Raw genomic sequence first — 25,004 nt, 5'->3', positions numbered from 1 at the left:
CGGTGAAGAGGTCCTTGCTGCTGCATTATGCAGGAGACGAGATCTTCAAACTTTTCAAGCATCTGCCCAACACAGGAGCAACAGGTGACTATAACGCGGCTGTGGCGGCGCTGAATGGCCATTTCGACCCACAACTAAACCCTGATTTCGAGGTCTTCAAGCTCGGACAAGCCCGTCAGAGAGAGGGTGAATCGCTGGAAATGTTCTACGCACGACTCCGGGAACTAGCCAGCACGTGCACTGATGAAGACCAGCCAAAATAAATCAGGAGACAACTAATTCAAGGGTGCCGCTACAAGACGTTGCGAGGTCTCATACTGAGAAAACCGAGGATTATGCTGGAAGACATATTAATACTAGCCAGATCACATGACCTGTCCGCGGTTCGAGCAACGGTAATGGACCAAGCCCTAACCAAGTCCCAAGGGAAACCAGACTCCATCAAAACGCAGTAAGCTGATGCGGTGAAGACCAGACCCAGAGGAGACACATTCAAAGGACCAAGAGGAGATCCACCCAGATCAAGATGTGGATACTGCGGCCACGAGCCGCATGCTGCCAAGGACTGCCCCGCCCAAGGGAAGACCTGCACCAACTGCGGGATACCAAATCACTTTGCGTCTGTCTGCAGGAGGTGCAACAAAACCCGGGACTTCCGCGGGCAGAAACCCCCAACGTGAGCCGTTTGACAACTATCAGTAGCTAATGCCGCACCGGCCGACCATGCCCAGAGGAGGCCCGCGAAGCATCTGCCAACCGTAGAAGACTCTTCAGAGGAGGACGATGAGGAGGTATACGTAGGCTCCTTCGCAAAGGAACTCACACAACGGGGACCGAAGTGAAAGCAGTCATTGACACAGGAGCAACGGTGACCGTCATGGGCCTACAACAATACCGAAGCCTACGCCCTGGTCCTCCTGTGGTGCCATCCAAAACCTGAATATACGCGTATGGAGCAGACACACCCCTGCCGCTGAAAGTAAAAATCTCGGTACCCATCAAGGCAGATGACCTGGAGGTAATGGCGACAATTCACGTAATCGACAGGGAGGCGGACACCCTCCTGAGCAGCCACACTGCCGAAGACCTAAAACTAATTGCCTTTGCCAGACGGATCAGAGCATACCAGGTGGAAGAACTCCTCGGGCAATTCCCTGAGCTGTTTAAAGGCCTAGGATGTATCAAGTGTGAACCCATCAAGCTACACATTGATAAATCAGTCGCCCCTGTCGCCCATTCCACCTGCGACCACTCGTAGAAAAAGAGCTGGAAGCCCTGGAAGAACATCGAAAAAGTATCCGGACCGACACCGAGGGTATCCCCGATGGTCATCGCAGAAAAACCCAAGCAGCCAGGAGCCATCCGCCTATGTATCGACATGCGGCTACCCAATAAAGCAATCAAGAGGGAGCGCCATATAACACCAACAATGGATGACATCATAGCGGATGTCACCGGATCCAAATGGTTTTCAAAGATTGACTTAAATGCAGGATATCACCAACTGCCTCTGTCCGAAGAGAGCCGGTTCATCACCACCTTCAGCACCCACCTCGGACTCAGGAGGTACAAACGGCTGAACTTTGGGATATCCTCGGCGGCCGAAGTGTTCCAAAACACCATACGGGAGCTGCTGTCCGGACTACCGGGAGTGTTGAATGTGAGTGATGATATCCTCATCCACTCCGCGTCAGCCGCCGACCATCACAAACATCTCCGGGACACGCTAAAGCGGCTCAGCGCGCATGGAGCTACTCTACACAAGGACAAGTGCCAGTTTTTCCAGCCATGCCTCGAATTCTTTGGCTATGTCTTCGATCAGGAGGGCATACAGGTAGACCCGAGGGAGTCACAAGCTATCAAAGACACCCAACGACGCCGACGGAAGTGCGGAGCTTCCTGGGAATGGCCACCTACTGCGGTCGGTTCATTCCAAGCTTGGCCACCCGAAGTGAACCACTACGAGCCCTCACGAAGGTAGACGCAACCTGGCACTGGGGCCCAAAGGAGGAAGAAGCGTTCCAAGGGATAAAGGATGCCCTTCTGGGAGAAGCCACACTTGCCTACTTCAACCCCCCGAACCGAACCGAAGTGCTGGTGGACGCAAGCCCAGTAGGACTCTGGGCAGTGTTGGCCCAAGAACGGGAACCAGGACAATGGGCCGCTCTGGCGTTCGCCAGCAAGGCCCTCACTCCTACGAAGGCAAGGTATGCCCAGATTGATCGCGAGGCGATCGCCATCAAATGGGCCTGTAACCATTTTCATCTGTATCTCCGGGGGCACTTGTTCACCATGGTTACTGATCATCAACCGTTAGCTCCCCTCTTCAAAGAGACAGCCCCGCATCCACCCCCACGCATCGAACGCTGGGCGGTCCAACTACAACCGTACAAAATGGAGGTAGTCTATCTCCCAGGGTCCAAGAACCCAGCCGATTTTCTTTCGAGACACCCTGCCCAGTCAGAGAAACACGAAGAATATGAGGACGGCGAAGAGTTTGCTCAATGGGTAGCTCTCACCTCATGCCCCCAGAGTATGTCCCTAGAGGACGTGAAAGAAGAGGCCGCTACCGATACTGTCTATACCAAGACACTAGGCGCCGTGCAAGAAGGCTCATGGATAACCTATCTTCGCCAGGCCAACTCATGGACCCCAGGGGATCGGGAAACCCTAACGAAAATGTGGCGAGTCCGCCATGAACTAAGCGCCACAGGAGATGGCATCCTGCTGAGAAGACCCCGGCTCAGAGCCTCAAGCAACGGGCAGACCAACTAGCCCACGGAGGACACCAATTAACCACCAAGATGAAAGCACGGATGCGGGAAAAGGTCTGGTTCCCAGAACTTGACGCCTCTCCCGGTCATCACTGAAGAAGCCTGCACCGTCCCGTGGTCCAAAATAAGCGTGGACTTTGGGAGTTTCCCGGGAGGAAAACACACACTTGTCATCATAGACGCCTACTCTAATTATCCCATGTTAGAGCCTATCCTGTCGACAGCATTCAACCATGTTGGACCAGTGTTAGAAAAAGTATTTGCCATGTTTGGCTCCCCTCAAGAGGTACGCAGTGACAATGGTCCCCCGTTCCAAGGGGCTGAGTTTGCCACCTTCCTCCAACAACGAGGCATATCACATCGCCACATCACCCCGCAATGGCCCCAGGCCAACTGGGACGTTGAGCGCTTCATGCGCACTCTGAACAAGATGTTCCGCATAGCGGTCGCAGACCAGGTGGATCCGGAGCAGAGACTACATAAGTTCCTGAGAGAATACCGAAGTACCCCTCACTGTACGACTCAGCGGAGCCCATGGGCACTCATGCTCCATGGCCCCCGCCGTGACCTACTCCCCACCTACCCAGGGTGATCTCCCACCCCTCTGGATGTCGCAGAAGTGCAAGGGCGGAGAGTGCGACAAAACCAAGAAGCAAGCGCCTGACGCCATGCCACCCCAAGGAGGATCGACCAGGGAGTGACAGTCATACTGCAGAGCCGCGCCAGGGAGGAAAGTTCCAAATACACTACGAACCAGTCACGTTGACCATCACTGCGAACCGTGGCACCATGATAACCGCCCGAAAGGGGGTAGAAGAAGTATCCCGAAATATCTCGTGGTTCAAAGAGGTCCCGCCAGAACAACGCAGGGAGACCTCAAACAACCACGCAAGCCCCGTGACCACGGCAATGCCCGAAGAAGGGACAGGAGAATCAGTGAGTGGCCAAACCTGCGAGGTCCCTGAAGGAAGCTATTCCCCGCCACATGGAGCTGACTCCGTGAGCCCAGGCCGGAACATCACTGGAGGACATAGTGGAACCCAAAGGTAGTGGAACCCAAAGGTACAGTCTGAGGCCGAACCCCCACCCGAGTCAGTGGTTGAGAGACTATGCATGCTGACGAAGCCCGAAATCCACTGGCTGGTGCTCACGCAAGTACCCTTCTGTTTATGTGTTGGACTAAGAGACATTTGTGGACTGTTGTGATTCTGTTCAAACAACTGATTCATGAAAAGAACTGAGTTGGATAGGGACGTAATGGTTGGTGGTCTAGTCGTGCAATCACTCACGCACCCTGACATCCGCAGGCCAGACGTGGCCTGCGGGTAATTAATAAAAGGATGACGGCCGCTCGTGGCACGTCACATCCGAGTAAATAACTGGTGTAGCCTCCCATCCCTCAGCGCCGCGCTCCTACCTACCGCGTTAGGCCTCATGCACCTTGCAGGACCGTAAGCCGGCCCTGCATCACGACACAATACTGACCTATATACTGCCAATGTAGTGACACGTACTAACATTCGCAGATTAAAGTGACGCGGTTGCTTTGGCACAGGAAACTCCACGAGCTATTGGCAGTTGGTTGGTAACCAATGACTGAAACTGCGTGAACTATTCTCCTGTAAAGGCAACCTTGCATAGCACCGCCACTAGCTCTGGGGAAATTAGCATTCAGTGCGGAGAGGCATTTCAGTTCGTGGCAAGCTCAGCATACATTTGTTAAACGGAGAATGTTGCCTTGCGAAGACAGGACCCAGGGATTCAGACAGCGACGTAGGCCACGAAATGTTGCGGGTGGGATCTAGAGTTCCGGAAGTGTTTGATATTTTCCGGCACAGACCTCATCGCGGGTCGAGTAATGCCACGGAATGACAGGTAAAGCTGCAGGGAGACAGGGCTGGGAGGAGAACAGCGCCAAAAGGCAGAGGTGTCTCCGGGCAGGCAGAGGCCTGCCCCAGCCCGCCCGGGTATGGGGGACTCTCCGGCTCAGGAAGAGCTGGAATGCAACCCTGTGCTCTTCCGGAAAACCGCACGACAGATAGTCAAAGCTGATCTCTGAAGATTGCAGGAATTATTTACATGAACTGTAGGTTGGGAAAGTCTGTTTGGAAGAGGACCTAAAAAACAGAAGTAACGCATTGAAAACGTGGGTATTCCTAACGTTACCCCCGTGGAAACAGTATTTGCTGCCAGAAAAGTTAAACGAACATTACATTTTCTGCCGAAAAGCTGCCATTTAATATAATGTGTTTTTAAAAATGGTATATAGCTTGTCATAATAAGATTCGTGAAAGCCCTTCGAGTTGGAAGAGCTCGACATTTCATTTGTATAACATTTTCGCCTGAACCGTTCAGCTTGAATTTCTTAACCTTAAAATGTTCAAGGTGAAGGAGTGAAATGAAAAGCTGTTTCAAGGAACCTCTCCGGCAGCTGCTCCAGATCTCATGGAGTGGGTTCAGGTATGCCAGGAAGAGTGGTGTCTTCTAAACATTTAGGACTGCAAACTCCCCCAAACCAGCGCGTGAAATGGTCCCAAAACAAACCTGTTTTTGATTGGCTTGAAAGGTTAGTCTAGTACCACGCGGTACTTACTACATGACATGAAGCAACATTCTGTACCAGGACGAACTATATAAATATGCATGGTCGGACAATGACAGAAAATAGGCCAAGTAATCAAAAATAAAAGTGGCCCTAAATAGTTAATTAGCTAAAGAAAGTGGCTAATGTTTGTAAATTGGGAAGGCAGTTTTGAACTTGTAAAGACACGCCATATAAGTGTTTTGCAATGTATGGAAGAGTGCATGGATTTGAGCTTGCAGGAGGCAAGTTTTGTTTCAATATCAGGGAAGTCAACAGTAAAAAACACTGTCCAGCAGACTATAAAACAGGTCAACAAACAGCCCCCCCCCAAAAAAAAAACTGCCACAAGTGTTCGTATTACTCTATTCAGTGGTACTTAGTTTACTCACCTTGGAAGGATGGAAGACACAGTTAGCCTCGCTGGTATTCTAAGCTATGACCCTCATTGAAGAAAAAAACAGTCCCCTTGCAGCATTGGTGAAATGACACTGAGCATCACAAAAGCAGGTACAGGCAGGCAAAGGATTTATGTTATCAATCCACGCTAATTAAGATAACTTGTTTAAATTAATCTGCATTACTTGAGAACCAATGCAGGTTAAGTGACATAACACCTAAACAGAAGGCAGCCGTCACTCACAAAGCACCCGATGACTTTAATAGCGTTTTAGGGCCGTTTACTTAGCATATAATGGTGCTCAGTTTACCATCATGGGATTTTGTAGTGCACATTACCTTTTAACAGAGCAAAAGGAAAAACTACAGGTCTATATTTATTGGATGGTTTGAGTAACCTCATTTTTAAAAAAATATATTCTTGCAGTGAAAAAAATGTCTTTATTTTCCAACAACCAACCCTGAGGTGACTAGAAACATTATGGTTCAGATTTCAAGAGTGACAGTTAATTTTGAACTCTAAAAAAACCCTGTTTGCTCAGAGGTCAAAATTATGATTTGGGAATCATTTATCACACCTGGTATTTAGCAGGCGCGACAACGATTTATCGACATGTGTGACCTGCTAATGCTTATGCTTATCATAGGAAAAATGGCCAGTAAATATCAGGACATGCAGATTTGGTGCAAAAGAAGCCTCAAATTCTGCATTTTGCATCATGTTGGAAGGGCTATATATACTTGCATTGTGTGATAATAATTGTTCAGGATAAATCCCAATCCTTGGCGTACCAAATGTCTACCTTGTTAAACTGGCTGCCTTAAACATTATAGTGTTTCTTAAACTCTAAAGTTTGTACAACCGAAACTGGTGGCAAAATATGTTGCACAATCTGTCAGAAATGCCAAATACATTGCACAAATCGCACATCAAACTCTCTGCTAGATCCACTGTAGACAGTTCAGGTCACTGGCCAGGTCCTGGCGTGGATTGATCCAGATGTGGATTCCCTGGTGTGTCATTCAGCTTGGTTCATAGATCTTCATTCTCGTTCTGCTAGTAGTTTGTTTCTCCATTTTACAGAATCCTTAAGGTGACCTTGTCACCAAAGAGCCCCTTCTAGAGAGACTGTGATAGTAACAGCGACGGAAAATAGTGGATTTTAGTAAATTAATACCCACATGCAGGTCCGATGTGCATGCTCAAAGACTTTAAATAATTCATCACAGTTAATGCTCTGCTACGATTATTACGAATGCATACTTAGGGTGTGACATTCACCATTAGTTTCCCCTTTTATTGATGTTTGTGTCTCCCAACTTAAATTAATTGCTGTATTTCAATATTTCATGCTGTACCATATTCTGTTTGATTGGCACAAAGCAAAACGCAGAGTAGTTTTGTAGAGAGCAGGTGGGTATAATCGGAGTCACTGGAATTATGCGACAAAGGAGGACTAAATTAGGCATCAGAGTTGACTAAATTATGCTGCAACAAAAGGCAAACAATGCAGTGCGATGCGACACATTTTGTGATTGTATGACTTCATTTTTTGTCATTTTTACACATGAACCCTTTCTGGGCCAAGAGAGTACCAGTTTAACACCCAAATACAGTAACAAGCAACAGGGCCTTTCACTGAGCAGCAACACGTGTAGCTGAATTTTTAGAAACTTTTTTTTGTTTAAAATCTTCAGCAAATGTAGCAGATTGAGTGGCAAATGCAGCGAATCAATAATTATGCTGGAATCGCAGCAGAATCATATAATTCTGGTGGCTCCGAAGAAGCTACACACTGCTTGTATATGTGAAAGTTAGTATAGAGTGAGTAGTTATTCTGCTGCTTCAGTCAGCTGCAAGATCAGCAGCCTTTATGTCCTTGAGCTCCGAAGAAGCTACACACTGCTTGTATATGTGAAAGTTAGTATCGAGTGAGTAGTTATTCTGCTGCTTCAGTCAGCTGCAAGATCAGCAGCCTTTATGTCCTTGATCTGGGTAGAGTTTGTTACGCCCCTGGTAGGGGTTCACCTTGTGGATGGCTGAACTGGTAGACTAGCAGCTACCTACATTAGTGGATTTCCAAGCAGCACGTCTTCAGTCCCCGCCACATACTATGATATATTCAAATAAAATATATCAGAGCATTAGCATGCCCCTTCACCAACTTCTTCTCTCAGCTGCCTTGTGGGCTGGGTGGAAAGTCAGGCAAGCTAAGTTATTAGTAACCATTTCTGGGCCATTTTAAACTGCTCTTTGGCTGCCTATCGATGCTATTGGCTAGTTGTCCTGGTCTAAACCTCCCAAATTGTACACTTCTTTCTCCCAAATCTCTATAAAACTTGACTTCCTCTTCCCGAGTCTCAGTTTACCCCCTCCTCCTGCTTTGCCTTGGATACCACTGTCTGCTGGGGCAGGCTCTGTGCTGCTGGTACGACAATGTGCCTTCCAACTATACCACTTGAATCATCCTCATCATAGCGGTGATGACAAAGTCATAATTTAGCATACTCCTGATTATAGCCTGTTATTTGCCATCATGAGGGGATAAGAGCATTTCTGTCCTAAAACCTTCTGTAATTTAACAATTCTTTCAATTACAGATCCAGATGGTGCAAATGGTGCCCTTTCTTTGAATTCTGATGGCGTGGCATGGTAGCACTGCATACTTTAGAATGCCCCAAAATTAATCCTCAGTGTGTTAATGTGCGGAGTCCCAACGTCTGGACAGGCTAGGACAGAAAATATGCCCAGGCACCAACATAAATGTGACCCCATTAGTGAATTATATAGCAAAAAACATTGTCCATGAGTACAGTTGTGGACCTGTAAAGACATTCTGTATAAGCGTTTTAGACTGTATCGAAGAATACATGGATTTAAGCTGCAGGCAATGCTTGTTTTCATAACAACAGTAAAACTGGCCCAGCAAACCATAAAACAGGCCCACAAACAGCCAAAAATCCAGCCCATACACTGATCTGTCAGACCAGCTAATCAGGCACTGCCTGATTACCCCATAGACCTGCCCAACCCTTCTAACTTCGGTGCTGCTGCGTACCTAGGCCCAGATTTTGAAAGAGCTTGCAACGCTTTGGCGTTACTTTTTTAATGCAACTTGACGCAAAGTCTTCTGCTGGAATTTACAAACTAACCAAATCGCAATTTGTATTGGTTTATTACCCAAAAAGCAGCGCAATGTGCTGCTCGCCTTATTTTGTGTCAAGGGAGCGTTCTATGGGTGGTGCATGGGCAGGTAGATCCCTATCTACAAAGAACTATAGACGAGGATTTAACCCAAAATCCTGCACCTCGCTGAGGCAAGCATAACGAGTTAAAGTTTTCAATTTTCCTAATTTTTTTCTCTTTGCGTGTGTGCTGCATTCTGCTGCATATATGCAAAGTGGAAAGTGCCTTAAAGTATAGTTTTTGTTCAGGAAGGGACTGGTTCCAGCACAAAAACTATGCTGAGTACAACACAGACACCGCTGCAGTATGGCGCAAGATTGAATGTCATTGGTGCATGGTAGCCACAAGTGTGCCAGCGCATGGAGAGAGCAGAACTGCACCACTTCTAAGCAAATATGGCACAGTTCTCTCATGTTCATGCAAGGATTTGCAAAGACTTTACTTCTTGCACTGTGTTGCGTGAATTCTTTGTAAATATGCCCCTTAGTTTGTTGAATACCAAGGCTGCCTACTTTTGATTACCTCGTGTCTCTTTCTTCCACCACCCTACATGCCCTATCTTTTTGTCTCACTGTTATATGTTTTTTCCCCTACTATCTCCTTTTGTCACTGTTTTTCTTAGGACATGAAATCAATGTCAGAAGATATTTATGTTTAAAATATTTCTGGACTGCGATGTGCTTCTTATGACCTCTAAGGCCCAAAGGCGCTTTGGAGCTAGACCTTAGAGTCACTTTAACAATATGGATGTGCTCTAATATTACCTAGTTACTTTATGTGCTCATGACACTATCTTGATTTTTCCGGACAGGTCAAGATTTGGTTCCAGAACAAAAGGTCGAAGTACAAGAAGATCATGAAGCAGGGGCCTAGTATCCAGGAAGGGGACCACCTCCACTCGTCGGCCTCCATGTCACCCTGCTCACCCAACATCCCCCCTCACTGGGACAGCCCCATGGGCACAAAGGGGGGTCCTATCGGACATGGCAGCTACATGAACAATTACGGGCCCTGGTACCAACCTCACCACCAAGACAGCATGCCAAGGCCCCAAATGATGTGATGGCAATGAGAGTTAAAGATTCTGCCAGGTACACCAGAGAGCTTGGTGAGGGACTTGCCAGTACATTCAAGCACACACGTTTCTTGCCCAAGAGCTGCCACGAGTTCCTGGACCAGAGAGCGCTGGGACAGGAAAAATATTTTTGCACAGCATATAAGATGAAAAGACCAAGGGCTGGGACTGCCTCCACGTGGAAGAAACATGCTTCAATAAAGAACCAGGAAGGACTCTCCGTGAATCTTTTAAGGCTGGTTTTCTAACCTTTGCTGCAAGAGATTTCACAAGAGCCTAACACTGAGGGTGGAGGGAGGCAAGGTATTTCTTGTCAATATTTTGCCCCTCTTCCAGGTACCGGAGTCATAGAAACGTTGATTCCTGTTGGATAAGGGGAGCTTGTTGTCATGTACCTGCAGAAAGTCCTTCTGGGAGGTTGGATCTTCAGAGAGCCTGTTGCAGGCCCTCAGAGCAGCCCTCATCCGCCCTCCTGTTTACAGAGAGTTCAAAAGCTGCAGGGCAGAGATACTCACCTCTGCTCCAACTCAGACTTTCAAAGGGGAACAAATTGACTTGTTTGCCTTCAGACTTACACCATGAAAAGCAAAAGATTTTTCAGGACCGGGTAGTAGCTGTTTTAGCTCGATTTCCATCACTTTGTGATTTAATTAACCAGGTTTCCTCCCACATTTTAAAAGAGAAGTTATTTATAAAACCGTTTTGATATTGTATTGTATGTCTTTATAAAAAAATTGCTGTGTGCTGTAAAGAAGCGCACAACTTTGTTTCCATGTTTTATATTTGTAAAAATGTATTTCTTAGGCAATTCATTGTATTTTTTAAAGTCTCGCGCAGAATTGGGTTCATAAAAGTTTGTAAAGAAAGTTGACTGAGGATTAGAAGTCATGTCTAAAAACAAATTTAAGCTGCATTGATTATTTAGAGCAGGCAGACATATTCACAATGCTGTTTATACCCTGTTAATACAGAATTGGCCATAAACCCATTTATTTAGCGACCTTATTTTTGAAGTTTTGATGTGAAGACACTTCCAACAACTTCATGACCTATTAAAAGTGCACGTCAACAGTCCTTTGTGTTTTGTTCTAACTTAAGTATAATGAAAAACCTGCTATCTAGGATTTTTTTAAAAATAAGACTAAGATTAGTATGAATTTGGCAGACTACCACGCTCTTTTCAACAGTCTCGCCTCAAAATCGCTATAATCATGAAGGTACAGGGTTCGCGACCATACACAATATTTGTAGAATGTATGAATGCCCGTTTACAAGTCGGAAAAATGCTTTGTGTTCCATTCTGAATTGTAAATAGGAGGGGACATTAAAGGGGCGACCCACTCGTATTATTTCTTTCTGGAGTTTTAAGTAGCGCGAACTCGACCCAAAGGTATTAGAGCGCTTTACATGAGCACCAGTTGCGTTACAGACAAGACACATTCATTTTTTAAGGCACGAGGTGATTGAGTGATTTGCCCAGAATCACAGGATGCTGAACGTCCATGCTGGGACTTGAACCTGGTTCCCCAGCTTCGAGGTCGACCGCTCTAGCCGTTAGGCCACATCCTCTATTTGAAAGTTGCCATGGAATGTGTAAGGGGTTTGAGACTGCAACAACAGTGAGTCCCAATCCACTGACCAGTTACAGACCCCCATGTTAGAGTGGTAACAGATTTAGAAAGAGAAGCTTTTTCATGTGTTAGACTGCCGTTCATGAATCATGTCAGTGGTCTCGGAAAGAGCTAACAGTGAACAAAAGGACCACTGCTTGCTCTTTTTTTTTAATGTAGCAACATTTGTCCCTTTTAATAGACCCAGCGTGCTTTTATAAAGTTCGCCATTTGAGAATGCATATGAAGGGATAGAGGTTTGCTGTGCATAGCAGGATTCCAGCCTTGCATTCACAGTCCATAATAGAGCGTCGCAAATTACTACCTGCCTAGTTACGATAATTGGTCAGGTCATTTTTTGATTCCCTGTGAATGGACAATTTACGCAGCAACCTCTTCAAACATAGTTTGCATCATCACTTGCATTCCTATTCGCAAGCAAGTGTATGTGCAAATTGCACATCCAGAGGTTGTGAATAGGAATAATCCTATAGAGGAGAGCTACCCATCCAGTTTATGTAGGCAACTGAAGATCTAGCACAAGGATTTCAAAATCTAATTGTATGCCCTATGGTTAGAAACTGTGTACAAGCTTTAGGAGTTATTGTCCTGAATGATGCAGATCGTCTAGGCTCAGGGCTTAGATGGCACACTTCACACCCAGGGTTTGGAAGCTATTACAATTTCAGACTTTAGAAAGCAGTGCTATCCTCAGGGCTACACAGACCTTAGTAGCTCAGATTTAGTCAGCAAAGGAGTCCTTCAGAATTACAGTGAACGTGGCGGCTTACACTGTTCAGAAAGCAGCCCCCTCTCTCAGATTTAGACTGTTATTATAGGTAAACAGCTCAGCAACCCTTATGCTTTACACAGATGTTCTGTCACTGATGCGTGTGTTGTGTCATGCTTTTATGCTCACCACTAAGGGCATCATTCAGTAGCCTTGCATGTTGTAGCTCTTAAGGAGTTCAGCTGAAGGTAGGCTCTTGACATCCAGGACTAGATGAGGGCCACACTAATCTTGAGCCAGTTTTTGTTTGCACAAGTAGGGACTTTTAGGCCATGTTGCGTGCCATACTGTTGTCTCATGAGTTCAAGTTTGAGTAGAAGTCTCAGAGATGTCCCAAGTAATGACTGAAGACCAACAATGTGAGATAGTATCCATCGAGTATTCCAGAGATCTCAGTTCTTTGCTCAGATCTGGAGATTTTCATTTGAATACATTGCTTGTGAATATCAAGGAGCGAGGACACTCTCTGCAGTAGTGTCAATGAATGTTCAGTAAGAGCCAATGGTTGACTTTGTCAAAGGCAGCAGAGAGATTAAGCAGTTCCACTAGGAGGTGTTCATTATCTTTTATAAGAAGGACTCCCTATCATCTACCAGGAATCTATCAAATGTACAACATCCACAGAGAACGCCACCCCATTCACGACTCATGCTCCACAGCACTCTTCAAAAGCTTGAGCAACATCTGGCTCACACAGCTCGTCACAGAACCAACACACTCCGCAGGATACACACTGGACCCCATCTTCACCACAGGTGACAGCACCAAATACAACTCCACCATACAGCTGACATGGACTGAACACTCAACATCCACTTCCATATCAGCACACCTCAAAGCAACACCCCTACCATGTTCAGCACTCCAATCCAAAGCTGGGGCAAAACCATAGAAGCAGACTGGCTCAGCATCCTCAGCACTGATCAGTCTAGCTCCAAAGACAACCTCGACACAGACATCGACAACTTCATAAAACCGGATCAAGAACAGCACGGACTCCCTCACACACATCAGCCCAACAAGCATAGTAGATCAAACAAGCAGGCCAGCTGGTACAAAGAAGACCTCAGAAACCCCAAATAACGCTGTAAACAAATAGAAAGATAATGGAGAGCCGGCCACAACACCATTGACAGACCTACCTACAAGGCTCGACTCAGACAATACCACCAGCAAATGAGGGACACCAATAAAAGTACTAATGGACCACATCGAAGGAAGTTCCAACATCTGTAATTCTCAATCGTCAAGGATTTCACCTCCGCGTCAGCCACTGTCAACAGCATTGCTGCCTCCCAACAACTCTGCAACAACCTATCAAACTTCTTCCAAGGCAAAATCGCAAACATCTACAGCAAATTCACACACCAACCCAACCCCAGAGAATTTCTTGCTAACCTACCCCCCAACAACCAAGACGCCACCTAAATGAATTAACAACACGGCCCCAATGGACCCATGCCCCCACAACATTTACAACCTGGGAACATCACCAATCAACACCACCCTGACCCACATCATCATCATCTCCATCATGTGTGCCACTTTCCCGTAAGAATGGAAACTTGCAGACATGAATGCCCTCCTAAAGAAGCACACAGCCGACCCAAAACAACGGAGCAACATCCGTCTCTCCTTCCTGCTCCCCAATCCAGCCAAACTAATTGAGAAAGCCATTAACAAGCAACTCACAACCCACCTCAAACTTCACCATCTTCTAGACAACACACAACCAGGATTCAGAAAGAGCAACAACAGCAAAACAGCACTCATCGCAGCCACAGAGAACATTTGAAACATCCTGGACTGAGGCGAAACAGTGGCCCTCATACTGCTTGACCTCTCAGTGTCCTTCGACACTGTCTCCCACACCACCCTCGATCAGAAGATTCCATGAGATTGGCATACAAGGATCAGCTCTCAAATGGATCTGTTCCTTCCTCATGGGAAAAACCTAAAAAATCAGGCTGCCACCCGTCCCATCAGAGCCCAAGAAGCTAATCTGCGGTGTCCCATAGGGATCATCCCTCAGCACCACTCGTTTGAACATATACATGACACCAATCACGAGCATCATCTGATCTCAAAACATAACTGTTATCTCCTATGCCGATGACACCCCACTCATCCTTTCCCTGACGGAAAAGACGAACACTACCGGAACCAACTTCACCAACTGCATGACCATGGTAGCAAACCAACTGCCTGAAGCTGAACTTCGATAAGATGGAAGTACTGGTCTTTGGCAACAAGACCTCCCCCAGGATTCCACCTGGTGGCTTCAGAGCAAGTACCAACACCCACAGACTACGCAAGAAATCTAGGGATCGTCCTAGATGACCAGCTCAATATGACTGCTCAAGTCAATGAGGTGTGCATCTCCTGCTTCCACATCCTATACATGCTGTGAAAGATCTTCAAATGGTTGCCTCAGAACACCAGACTGACTATCATGCACGCACTCATCACCAGCAAGCTGGACTACAGCAACATTCTCTATGCTTGAATCTCCAAAGAACCCCTACACAGACTCCAGATCATTCAGAACTTAACGGCAAGACCCATACTCAACCTCCCACGCCACAAACATGGCATCGCACCTCAGGAAACTTCACTGACACCCCATTCACAAGCGCAGCCAATTCAAACTTCTCACACACATACAAAGCCCTACTAAGGATAAGGATACATGAACAGCTGCATACCAGACAGACACCTATACTCTGCCTCACACGTACACACACCCCGCATCCGCAAAAGCAAAATAGGAGTTCTACAAAACACCAAAGACATGGAATGGCCTGCCACAACAAATCAGAGCCTACACCTCACTTCTGGAGTTTCACGAGAAGCTGAAGACCTGGCTCATCATATAAACATCTTGGACTACACACCTACACACCTTGCCCAAGTACCTGGATACCCTCTTGAGTGATTAGTTTGCAGTCCAAATCAACATAACTTAGTATAATAAAAGGATTTGATCTAAAACTAAGGTAGTTCCTCACCGAATGCTACAGCATGGTCGAAGGCCGGATTGGAAATCATGAAGGAGGGATGTGTTCGATTTGGTTTTGAAAATGGTTGTTCTGATAGACACTTCTAACCGTAGATTCATCACTTTTTTAACACTCCTCAGTCGTCAGACTGGAAACCTTTCAGCAGCACCTCTGTACACCTGCAGGTGACATCATGTGGCTCCACACTGGCGCCATTCCGGAAATGAAGTGCAGAGCTTATATAGGCACCACTCCCATGTGCTTACATCAGCTCATTTCTGTGCCACCAGACACAGATCTGGAGTTCCCTTATGTCCCTCAGGACATTAACCTCCAAATATCCCACAGTGTGCATGCTTTCCAATGACTGACGGAGGAATAGCTCTCCATTTTGTGGCAGGAAGTGCAAGCCCTTTTGGCCAAAGGGGCTATCGAAAGCGTACTTTCTGGTGCCCAAGAAGTACGGAGGCCTTCAACCTATTCTAGATCTGCACCCTCTCAACTCCTTCAAGATGCTCACCCTGACTCGGGTATTGTCTGCTCTGGACCCTAAAAAATGGATGGTGGTGTTGGATCTGCAGGTCACCTATTTTCATATTTCCATCTTGTCGGCCCATCAGGGCTACCTGCGGTTTGTGGTGGGACAGGAACATTTACAGTTCACTGTGCTCCCCTTTGGTCTCACCAGTGCGCCTCTGTTGTTCAAAAAAGTGAAGGCGGTGGTGGCAGCACACATTCATAGATCTGGTGTGCCAGTTTTCCCACTCGACGACTGGCTGTTGAAGGCAGGCTCTCCCCAAGCAGTCATCAACCACCTCCCGATTACAGTGTACCTCCTGTCATCTTGGAGTTCACTATCAACTTCTTCTCACACACTCTTCTGACACAAATACATTCCTATCACTAGAACAATAAGACACTGTACATTAGGGTATTTTTTTTACCCTTATGTTATTTTATTTTAGTATTTCATCACTTAGAGTTAGAATGGATAAAACTGTCTTATATCTTTAAATAGGAGACTTAATAAATCTGATATAAAACACTCACATAAAACCCTCTGTGAACAAAAATGTCTTTCCATATGCCCATATCCTTATTTTTTGTCAGTGCTCAAAGGAAGTCATGGGGCTAGTGACCCATACGTTAATGGCTCCAAAAACGAACTGGATTAAGTTGCATATAATCACTTGGACGTGGGGGGCTCTTAAAATTTTTCATTTATTGCATCTACCCAAAAATGTAACTAAAGCTAAAACGGCTGACGGGTTATGCGTTTCGGTCTGGAAAGCCCTCAGTTGGAACAGTATTCCCTAGAACAAAGGGCTACCGAAAAAGAAACAGTCTCATGTTCGCACCTAAACAGACCCAGAGAACATAATGTTTCGTGTGTGATAGAAAATGAAGGAGCTATAAGAAATAGAGAAAAGTCTCAAAAACATTGACTAAGGAATATTAAAAAATATATTTTCAAAGAACATTTTAAAAGGAATTTAACATTAACCAATCATGGCTTGTGAATCAATCATAAATGGCGCCGACGATATTTAATTTTTTATCTGCGTTACATTTTACTTTTCCAAGTTGTCTAAAAAAACTGTTTCATGTGCATAACTATTTATCACTGTATGTTGGGAGGAGTAAGGTAGGTTGAAGTGGTGTGGGGTAGATTGGTATGGGTTGAGGTTCACTAGAGGGAGCTGGAGTGGGGTGGAGTAGGGTAGATTGGAGTAGATTGAGGTAGATTGGAATGGAATAGATTAGAGTGGGGGAGTCGGGTAGATTGAAATGGAGTGAAGTGGAACAGATTGGGGTGGACTGGAGTGTAATGGAATGAGGTAGATTGGAGTGGGGTAGATCGGGGTAGAGTGGAGTGGGATATATGGGGAAAATTGGAGTGGAGTAGATTGGGGAAGAGTGCAGTGGATTTGGATAGATTGGAGTGGAGTGGGGTAGATTGGAGTGGAGTGGGGTAGAGTGGAGTGGAGTAGGGTAGATAGGAATGGAGAGGAGTAGATTGGATTGTAGTGGGTAGATTAGGGTGAAGTGGGGTAGATTGGAGTGGGATAGAGTGGGTGGATTATGGTGGGGATTCGATTAGAGTGAAGTGAGGTAGATTGGAGTGAGATGTATAGGAGTGGGGTAGTTTGGAGGGGGGTAGATTAGGTTGAAGTGAATTTGGATAGAGTGGTGTGGGGTAGACTGTGATGAGGAGGGTAGATTGGGTTAGTGTGGGCTAGATTGGATTGGAGTGGAATGGAATGGAGTAGATTGGAGTGGGGCGGCTTGGAATAGGGTAGTTTGGGGTAGATTGAGGTAGGGTAGATTGGAGTAGGATGAAGTGGGGTGGAGTGGGTTAGATTGGACCGGAGTGGGGTAGATTTGGGTGGAGTGGGCTAGATTGGAGTGAAGTGGAGTGGGGTAAACTGGGTAGAGCGGGATGGAGTGTGGTAGAATGGGGAAGAGTGGACTGGGGTAGAACAAAGTTAGGTGGAGTAGGTTAGATTGGGTAGAATGGGTTGGGGTAGATTGGAGTGGAGTTGAATAGATTGGAGTTTAGTTGAGATTAGAGTGGAGTGAGATAGATTGGGGAAGAGTAGAGTGGGGTATATTGGAATGTATTCTAGTGGGAATGACTGGAGTGCAGTGGGTTGGATTGGAGTGAGGTAGAGTGGGATGGAGTAGAGTGGGGTGGGGTAGATTGCAGTGGGGTAGAGTGTGGTAGATTGGAGTGGAATAGAACAGATTGGAGTGGAGTGTGATAAATTGGAGTGGAGCGGGTTGGTGTGGGGTAGATAGAGTAGGGGTACAATGGAGTAGGGTAGATTGAGGTGGAGTGGGGTGAGGTAGATTAGAATGGGTTAGACTGGAGTGAAGTGGGGTAGATTTGACTGGAGTATGCTAGATTGGACTGAGGCATATTGGCGTGTAGTGGAATTGGATACATTTGGATAGAGTGGAATGTGGTAGAGTGGATTGGGGTAGATTGGAGTGGAGTTGGGTAGATTGGGTGTATTGGAATGTGGTATATTACACAGGAGTGGGGTAGATTGAGGTAGATTAGAATGGGGTAGATTGTGGTAGATTGAAGTGGGGTAGAGTGTGGTGGAGTAAGGTAAAGTGGAGAGGAGTTGGTTAGATTGCAGTGGAGATTGGAGTGGAGTGCGGTAAATTTGAATGGAGTGCAGTACATTGGACTGAGGTAGATTGTAGTGGAGTAGAGTGCAGTGGGGTATATTGGTGTGCAGTCAGGTAGATTGGAGTGGGGTGGATTGGGGTACATTTGAGTGGGTTAGATTGGAGTGGAGTGGGATAGGCCAGGGTAGATTGGAGCAGAGTGGGTATATTAGAGTGGTAGATTGGGGTAGATTTGACTTGTGTGGGGTTGAGTGGGTTAGATTGAGTGGAGTGGGGTAGAGTGGATTGGAGAAGGGTTGATTGGGTTAGAGTAAAGTATATCGAATTTGGGTAGATTGGAGTGGAGTGGGGTAGATTGGAGTGCAGTGGGTTAGACTGGGTGGAGTGAGGTAGACTGGAGAGAAGTTGAATGGGGTAGACTGTAGAGAGGTGGACTGGTGGAGTGGTGGAGTGGTGTGGTGTGGCATAGAGTGGAGTGGTGTAGATTGAAGTTACGTGGCATGTCGTAGTGTGTCTTAGGGTGGAGGGGTGTAGATTGGAGGGGCATGTCCTCAAGTGGAGTGTGGTAGAATGGAGTGGAGTGGCGTAGCATAGCGTATGCATGGTGTGGTAGTGCAATGCCATTACAGACAATTGCAATTGAAAGGGCCACTACATTTGCACCAAAAAACGGTTTTACTGCACACAAATGATAATATGTGCAAATGTCTTCACCTAGTATATTGATGCTTTTTGATCGTATTCAAATATGTTTCCATGACACTTCTCCTCTTACATGGATACTCAGCAGGATTGTCACATACACTCTCTCACTTTAAAGTCAGAGAAAGACCAGAAGAGAGAGCTTGACATTTGACCTCTGTCTTTGAATGCACAGCAAATGTGACAAGATAAGAACACGATTTAAAGGCCTGGTAACAGAAAGCGAGTTGGTGGAAGAATACTGTTAAAAAGGTTCGGGCAATGGTAGGGACAAACTAGTTCAAGTTCAAGTTCAAAATTTGTATAGCGCACTACTCACCCAGAGGGTCTCAAGGCGCTTGTGGGAGGGGGGGACTTTACTTATCGAATATCCAAGTTTTGAGTTGCTTTCTGAAGGAGAGGTGGTTCTGTGTAAGGCGGAGGTGGGTGGGGAGAGAATTCCAGGTTTTGGCCGCTAAGTAGGAGAAGGATCTTCCCCCCATGGTGGATCTATGGATGCGTGGAATTGTGGCGAGGGCTTGATTGGACGATCTTAGTTGGCGAGTGGGGGTGTAAAAGGACAGGCGCGTGTTGAGGCATTCGGGTCCTAGTTCGTAGAGGGATTTGTGTGCGTGGGTGAGGAGTCGGAACGTTAAACTCAAGCTGGACAGCCTAAAGCAAATAAAGCCAGCAAATTTGAGCTACAATCCACATAGTCAATGGTAAGCAATGGGAGGAATGCATTCCTAGATCAGCTTTCTGAATGCCCTCAAGATATCTTTAGCAAGCTAGACAGCTGCACTGTTTGGTAGGCTTCAACCTAAAAATTATACTAAGTATTATATGGGTAAATCTATGTTTAATGGCAATGGGTCACTGACCTTCATTTAACTATTAAGTAGTTCGTGGATAATGTTCATAACTATATCTAACCCAAGTGGACATTAATATGTACATTCGTGTATTTGTTCCCAGAAGGTGATATGTTGCAAACATTAGCCCTAACTGGCTGATTTTGAAGGGGGCGTGGCCACGAGCCGAGCATGGCGGACATGATTTAGGCTAGCTCCGTCTTTTGCCCTGTAATTTGCTAATTATCCTGAGTCCCTGTTTCCCAAGGGACACCCACCTTCACCCCACGACCAACGGAGGTACGGTGACCAGGCAGACCCGAGCTACGCTTCACGGGCTGCTTCCCATCGGTGAGAGGCACGGACGGACCCGGTGCGGCCTTGAAACATGCTGTAAGCCGCGGCCCGTGGTAGGAGGCGGAGCTGGGCAGCGTGAGATCTGACTGGAGATTAGCTGCCGGAGGCCGGAGGGGTAGTGCAGAGTGACCGACACATGTGAGGCACTGGAGGAGACCGACTAAGGTCCGGAGGCCAGGCAGACCCGAGCTACACATCACGGGTGGCTGCCCGACGGTGTGAGATACGGACGGTGCAGGAAAGGCCTTGACACATGCAGTAAGCCGCGGCCTGTGGCAAGGGGAGGAGCTGGGCTACGTGCGACCTGACTGGGGACGAGCTGCAGGAGGTCTGTGGGGAAGTGCGGCATACCGCTGCACGATAAACCTGGCGGAGACTATACCCGGTGGCGGGAACTGCAGTGCATCGTTCGCCTGACGGGGATGAGATCGAGTTGCTTACAGGCACCGGAGGCATTACTGGAGACACGAGGGTATCCTGCTCGGAGCACCGACACCAGAGGAGCAGACGGGACCACAGCACAAGTGAGTGGTCCGATGTGTCCCTGAACAAAGAAACGGAAGTGTCGGCGGGAGCTGCCAGGTGCCGGCGATCCCTGGGAGCGTGAACGGCTGCCCGGACAGGGAAGGGAGGGCGCCTTCATCACTGGGACTGAGACTGCGGGCGCCATTTTGGACTTTGCGGCAGCGGCCGACATTGTCCCTCTGAGCCCGGGGACGACTCCCGTGGAGAGGAGGATAAGCGGGGCACGGGCTCAGTGGCGGAGGTCTGTGCGCAACATTACAGGGTGGAGTACCGGATGGGTGCGGTAAGGAGTAACACCGGCGTGTGCAGAGACTTTTAAGACTGCGTGAGCCTCTCCGGCAGTGCCCTGTTTAGATGAGTAGTGGGAGTGAACTGGAGTCTGCGCTCATTGTGGCCGACTGGCTGGAGGTCTTATTGAAAGTGGTGAGGTTTTTTGGAGAGCACAGCGTTGTGCGTACCTGCCCCCCTGGCTATCGTGGGAGTGACAGCATAGAACGGGCAGTGGAGCCCTTGTGATACGAATGACCGTACCCTCCCCCCGCCACATGACATAGAGGGGATTCCACAGGGCACATCACAGGCTTTTGGGGTGCGGATATAGCGGGGACGATCGGAGTGCCCGAGAGGGATACCTCAGACTGCTCTTTGCCTATACTCCGACACGGGTGGAAGATCTTGGAGGCGAATAGTGCCAGTGAGTGAGTGGCGCTATCAAATACGCACTGCGGATGCGGGTGCAGAAGGTACTAGTGTGACCCTAACACCGCTACCCTGACGAAACGAGCCATGGGGAGAAACAGGGCCAAGACGCAGGAACAAGGAGCAAACGCGGATCTTCAGTCAACTGGTTCAGACGACCCGCTGGCCTCCTCGAACGCAGACTTTGTGCCACCGATGGGCAAGGGCACGCAAGAGGCCAACCTGGACCTCATACTGGCCGAAATTAAAGCTTCCAGAGAGGCGCTTGAAACACGCATGGATAACTTGGCAACTGGCCTGTCGCTCCACCGGGCGGATCACAACAAACTGGCACAAGATCGCGCTAAACGACCTAATACCGCAGCACACTGAACACTCCACAAAACTAGAGAACATGGAGAAGCAGCTTAAATCACTCTGGGACAGGATGGACGATGCGGAAGGGCGTGCACGCCGTAATAATGTCCGAATTTTAGGGGTTCCGGAACGGAGTGAAAGGAAGAATCCCACGCAGTTTGTAGAAGATTGGCTGAAGAAGGTAGTGGGGCCACAGGATCTTACTCCGCTATACAGCGTGGAGAGAGCGCACAGAATGCCAGGGAAGCCACCCAGGCCGGGAGCCCCACCACGACCACTGATAGCACGCCTTCTCCATTACAAGGACAAAGACTCAGTGCTGAGAGTGGCGAGAGAAAAAGCACCACTGAAATTTGAGGACAAGACCATATCTATTTACCCAGACTTCACCCCCACGGTGCAGAAAGCCAGGTCGACGTTCCTGGATGTGAAGCACAAACTGCGGGACCGCAACCTGAAATACGCACTGCTATTCCCGGCCCGACTCAAAATAATACATGGCAACAAATCATATTTCTTTGACTCCCCGGAGGAGGCGACGGAGTGGATGGAAGAAGTGGTGCTGACGCCGCTGCATACGCAGGACCCACTGGAAGAAGATCGAGATGCGGGACCGTCGCGCCGAGGAGGATCGCAGCATAGTGCGAGGGAGGACCACACGGTGGGACCAGAGGTGAAGGGAGGAGAACACCGGCCAGAGTAGGGAAGACCCCAGAGGTGTCCCTGCTGACGGAGGATGCACTGGCAGAGCACGATGCAAGGGACAGATCGGACTTAGGCAGCGGATCGGACACCCGTACCGAAATGTCGGGCTCTAACACTAGTTTGCAACTCTTTCCTAAAATTACTGCCCAAGTGGCGAATGACTTCTGATTATAGCCGTAGAAGACACCAATTGGTAATGTATGAGATTTACCTGGGAGTGGAGGTGGGCTAGTGGGGAACGGGATACATGAGCGCTTAGGGCACACTGCAGTAACACCGACAGGTACCTAGCGGGTGTGAGTGGTACCATCCCCCCCAGAGCGCAGGCACGATTCAGTTTAACTGTTGCCCATGTTGGGCGATGATGTTTGGACCCCAGGTTTTTCCTCACGGGGACCTTAATGTTAGGGGGTTACGCTGTTTACTGGCACTTAGGACACCACAATGTATTTATAATACACAGTTGGTGCGGGGTCTGTTGAATGTACCTGCCAAGACCCACCATGGGAACTCTTAGCACATACAAAGTAAGAATGTGCGTGGAATGGGGTCAATCTACAAGAGGCATAGAATTCTGGCGCAACTTAATCGGAGACATGTATCAATAGCGTGCCTTCAGGAAACTCACCTCAACAGTGCGGAGAGCGCAAAGCTACTTAAAAAGTGGAAGGGGCAACTGTTTGCTACTACTTATTCTGTGTTTTCGAGAGGGCCAGCTATATGGCTCAAGAACTCTGTCCCTTTTAAGTTAGTGGAAAAAAGAGTAGATCAAGAAGGTAGATATGTGTTCATACGCGGGTTGATAGATGGATCCCCTGTTGTGATCGGTAGTGTTTACGCACCGAATACGGGTCAGTCGGATTTCCTGGCTGCCCTTAATAGGGTACTGGCAGATTGGTCGGAATATAATTGGATACTAGGGGGGGGATTACAATGCAGTATTAGACATATCACTAGACAGGTCACACCCGCCACTACAGGCCACCGAGAGTAGGAGACAAGCGGATGCTCTTACACAGTGGGCGGAAGGTTGGGATCTAGCTGACACATGGAGGAGCACACACTTGCGAAACAGGGAATATACATTCTACTCCCCGCCACATAAGCTGCACACTAGGATAGACCGTGTTTTCTGTCCTAGACCTCTGTTGGAGTCGGTGGTGACTGCCGAACATATGGGCAAAACGTTCTCTGATCATAACCCGGTCGAAGTCACGCTGCAATGGGGAAGGGTCCTTACTCCTATACCAACATGGCACTTAACGCCGAATCTGCTCGAGGACACAGCATTTCGGACTGCCCTAGCGGACGCTATCTCGCACTACTTCATTACGAACGCTGGCACGGCTAGCTCCCGACAGGTAGAGTGGGACGCCTTTAAGGTGTCCATGAGGGGGGTGGCGATGAGCACCAGGGTGGGCATGAGACACAGTACTGGAGAGGCTCCGAGAGGTAGAGGGGCGGCTGGCAATGTTGGAAAGTGAGGCCACAGGTACGAACGTACCTTTCACACCACTGCAAAAGGCGCACATACAACACGCTGAATTACTGGAGAAGCTGCGTATACTGGACTACAGGGAGTACACGTGCAGGCAACACGCACACGCGGAGAGATCGGGCCCTTTACTGGCATACCTGGTGCGGAATGCTCCGGTGTATACGCCCATACTGGAGGTCACTGATCAGGGAGGGGTGCCGGTCACAACCCAAATAGGTATAAACACTACTTTTAGGGACTATTACGAGACACTGTATGGGCAGCACCAGCAATTGTCGGTGGAGGCATTTGAAGTGTTTATGGCGGATCTCGAGCTGCCGCACCTTACGGTGAACCAGGCCAAGGATATACCAAGTCCTATCACAGTCGCAGAGATACGCCAGGCAATACGAGCACTGCCGCGGAATAAAACCCCCGGGACCGACGGCCTTCCAGCCGAGTTCTATGGGGCCTATATAGATTTAATTGCACCGCGCCTGCATGTAGTGTACCAAGAAGCGCTGAAGGCACAGGGACTGCCACAATCATCCCTGCAGGTGTTGATCGTCTCACTCCCGAAACCGGGCAGAGACGGGCTACAATTGGCTAATTACAGGCCTCTGTCCTTACTAAACACAGACTACAAAATCCTGAGTAAGGTTCTAGCGACGAGGCTGGCTCAACACGTTCCGCAATTAATACACCCCAACCAATGCGGCTTCGTGCCCGGTAGAAGTACGGCGATGAACCTGCGGAGGCTCAGCCAATTAATGCTTCATGATCACGCGACTGAGGTGGC

General features: G+C 47.9%; 1 protein-coding gene and 1 long non-coding RNA gene across 2 annotated transcripts in view; one reads left to right on the top strand and one right to left on the bottom strand.

The window, feature by feature from the left end:
* DLX4 (distal-less homeobox 4) overlaps window positions 1-11,090 on the top strand; it is a 58,000-nt gene extending 46,910 nt beyond the window's left edge. The window contains exon 3 of the mRNA XM_078645247.1: window positions 9,753-11,090. Coding sequence (XP_078501373.1) covers window positions 9,753-10,004 — 252 coding nt within the window. The 3' untranslated portion in view covers window positions 10,005-11,090. The remainder of the gene's footprint in view (window positions 1-9,752) is intronic.
* LOC144755886 (uncharacterized) overlaps window positions 1-25,004 on the bottom strand; it is a 67,955-nt gene that overhangs the window by 9,892 nt on the left and 33,059 nt on the right. The window lies entirely within an intron of this gene.

Source organism: Lissotriton helveticus, chromosome 5_1 (assembly GCF_964261635.1).
Source record: "Lissotriton helveticus chromosome 5_1, aLisHel1.1, whole genome shotgun sequence".
NCBI lineage: Eukaryota > Metazoa > Chordata > Amphibia > Caudata > Salamandridae > Lissotriton > Lissotriton helveticus.
Note: the sequence above shows the minus strand (reverse complement) of the source record. Positions and strands in the feature narration are given on the sequence as shown.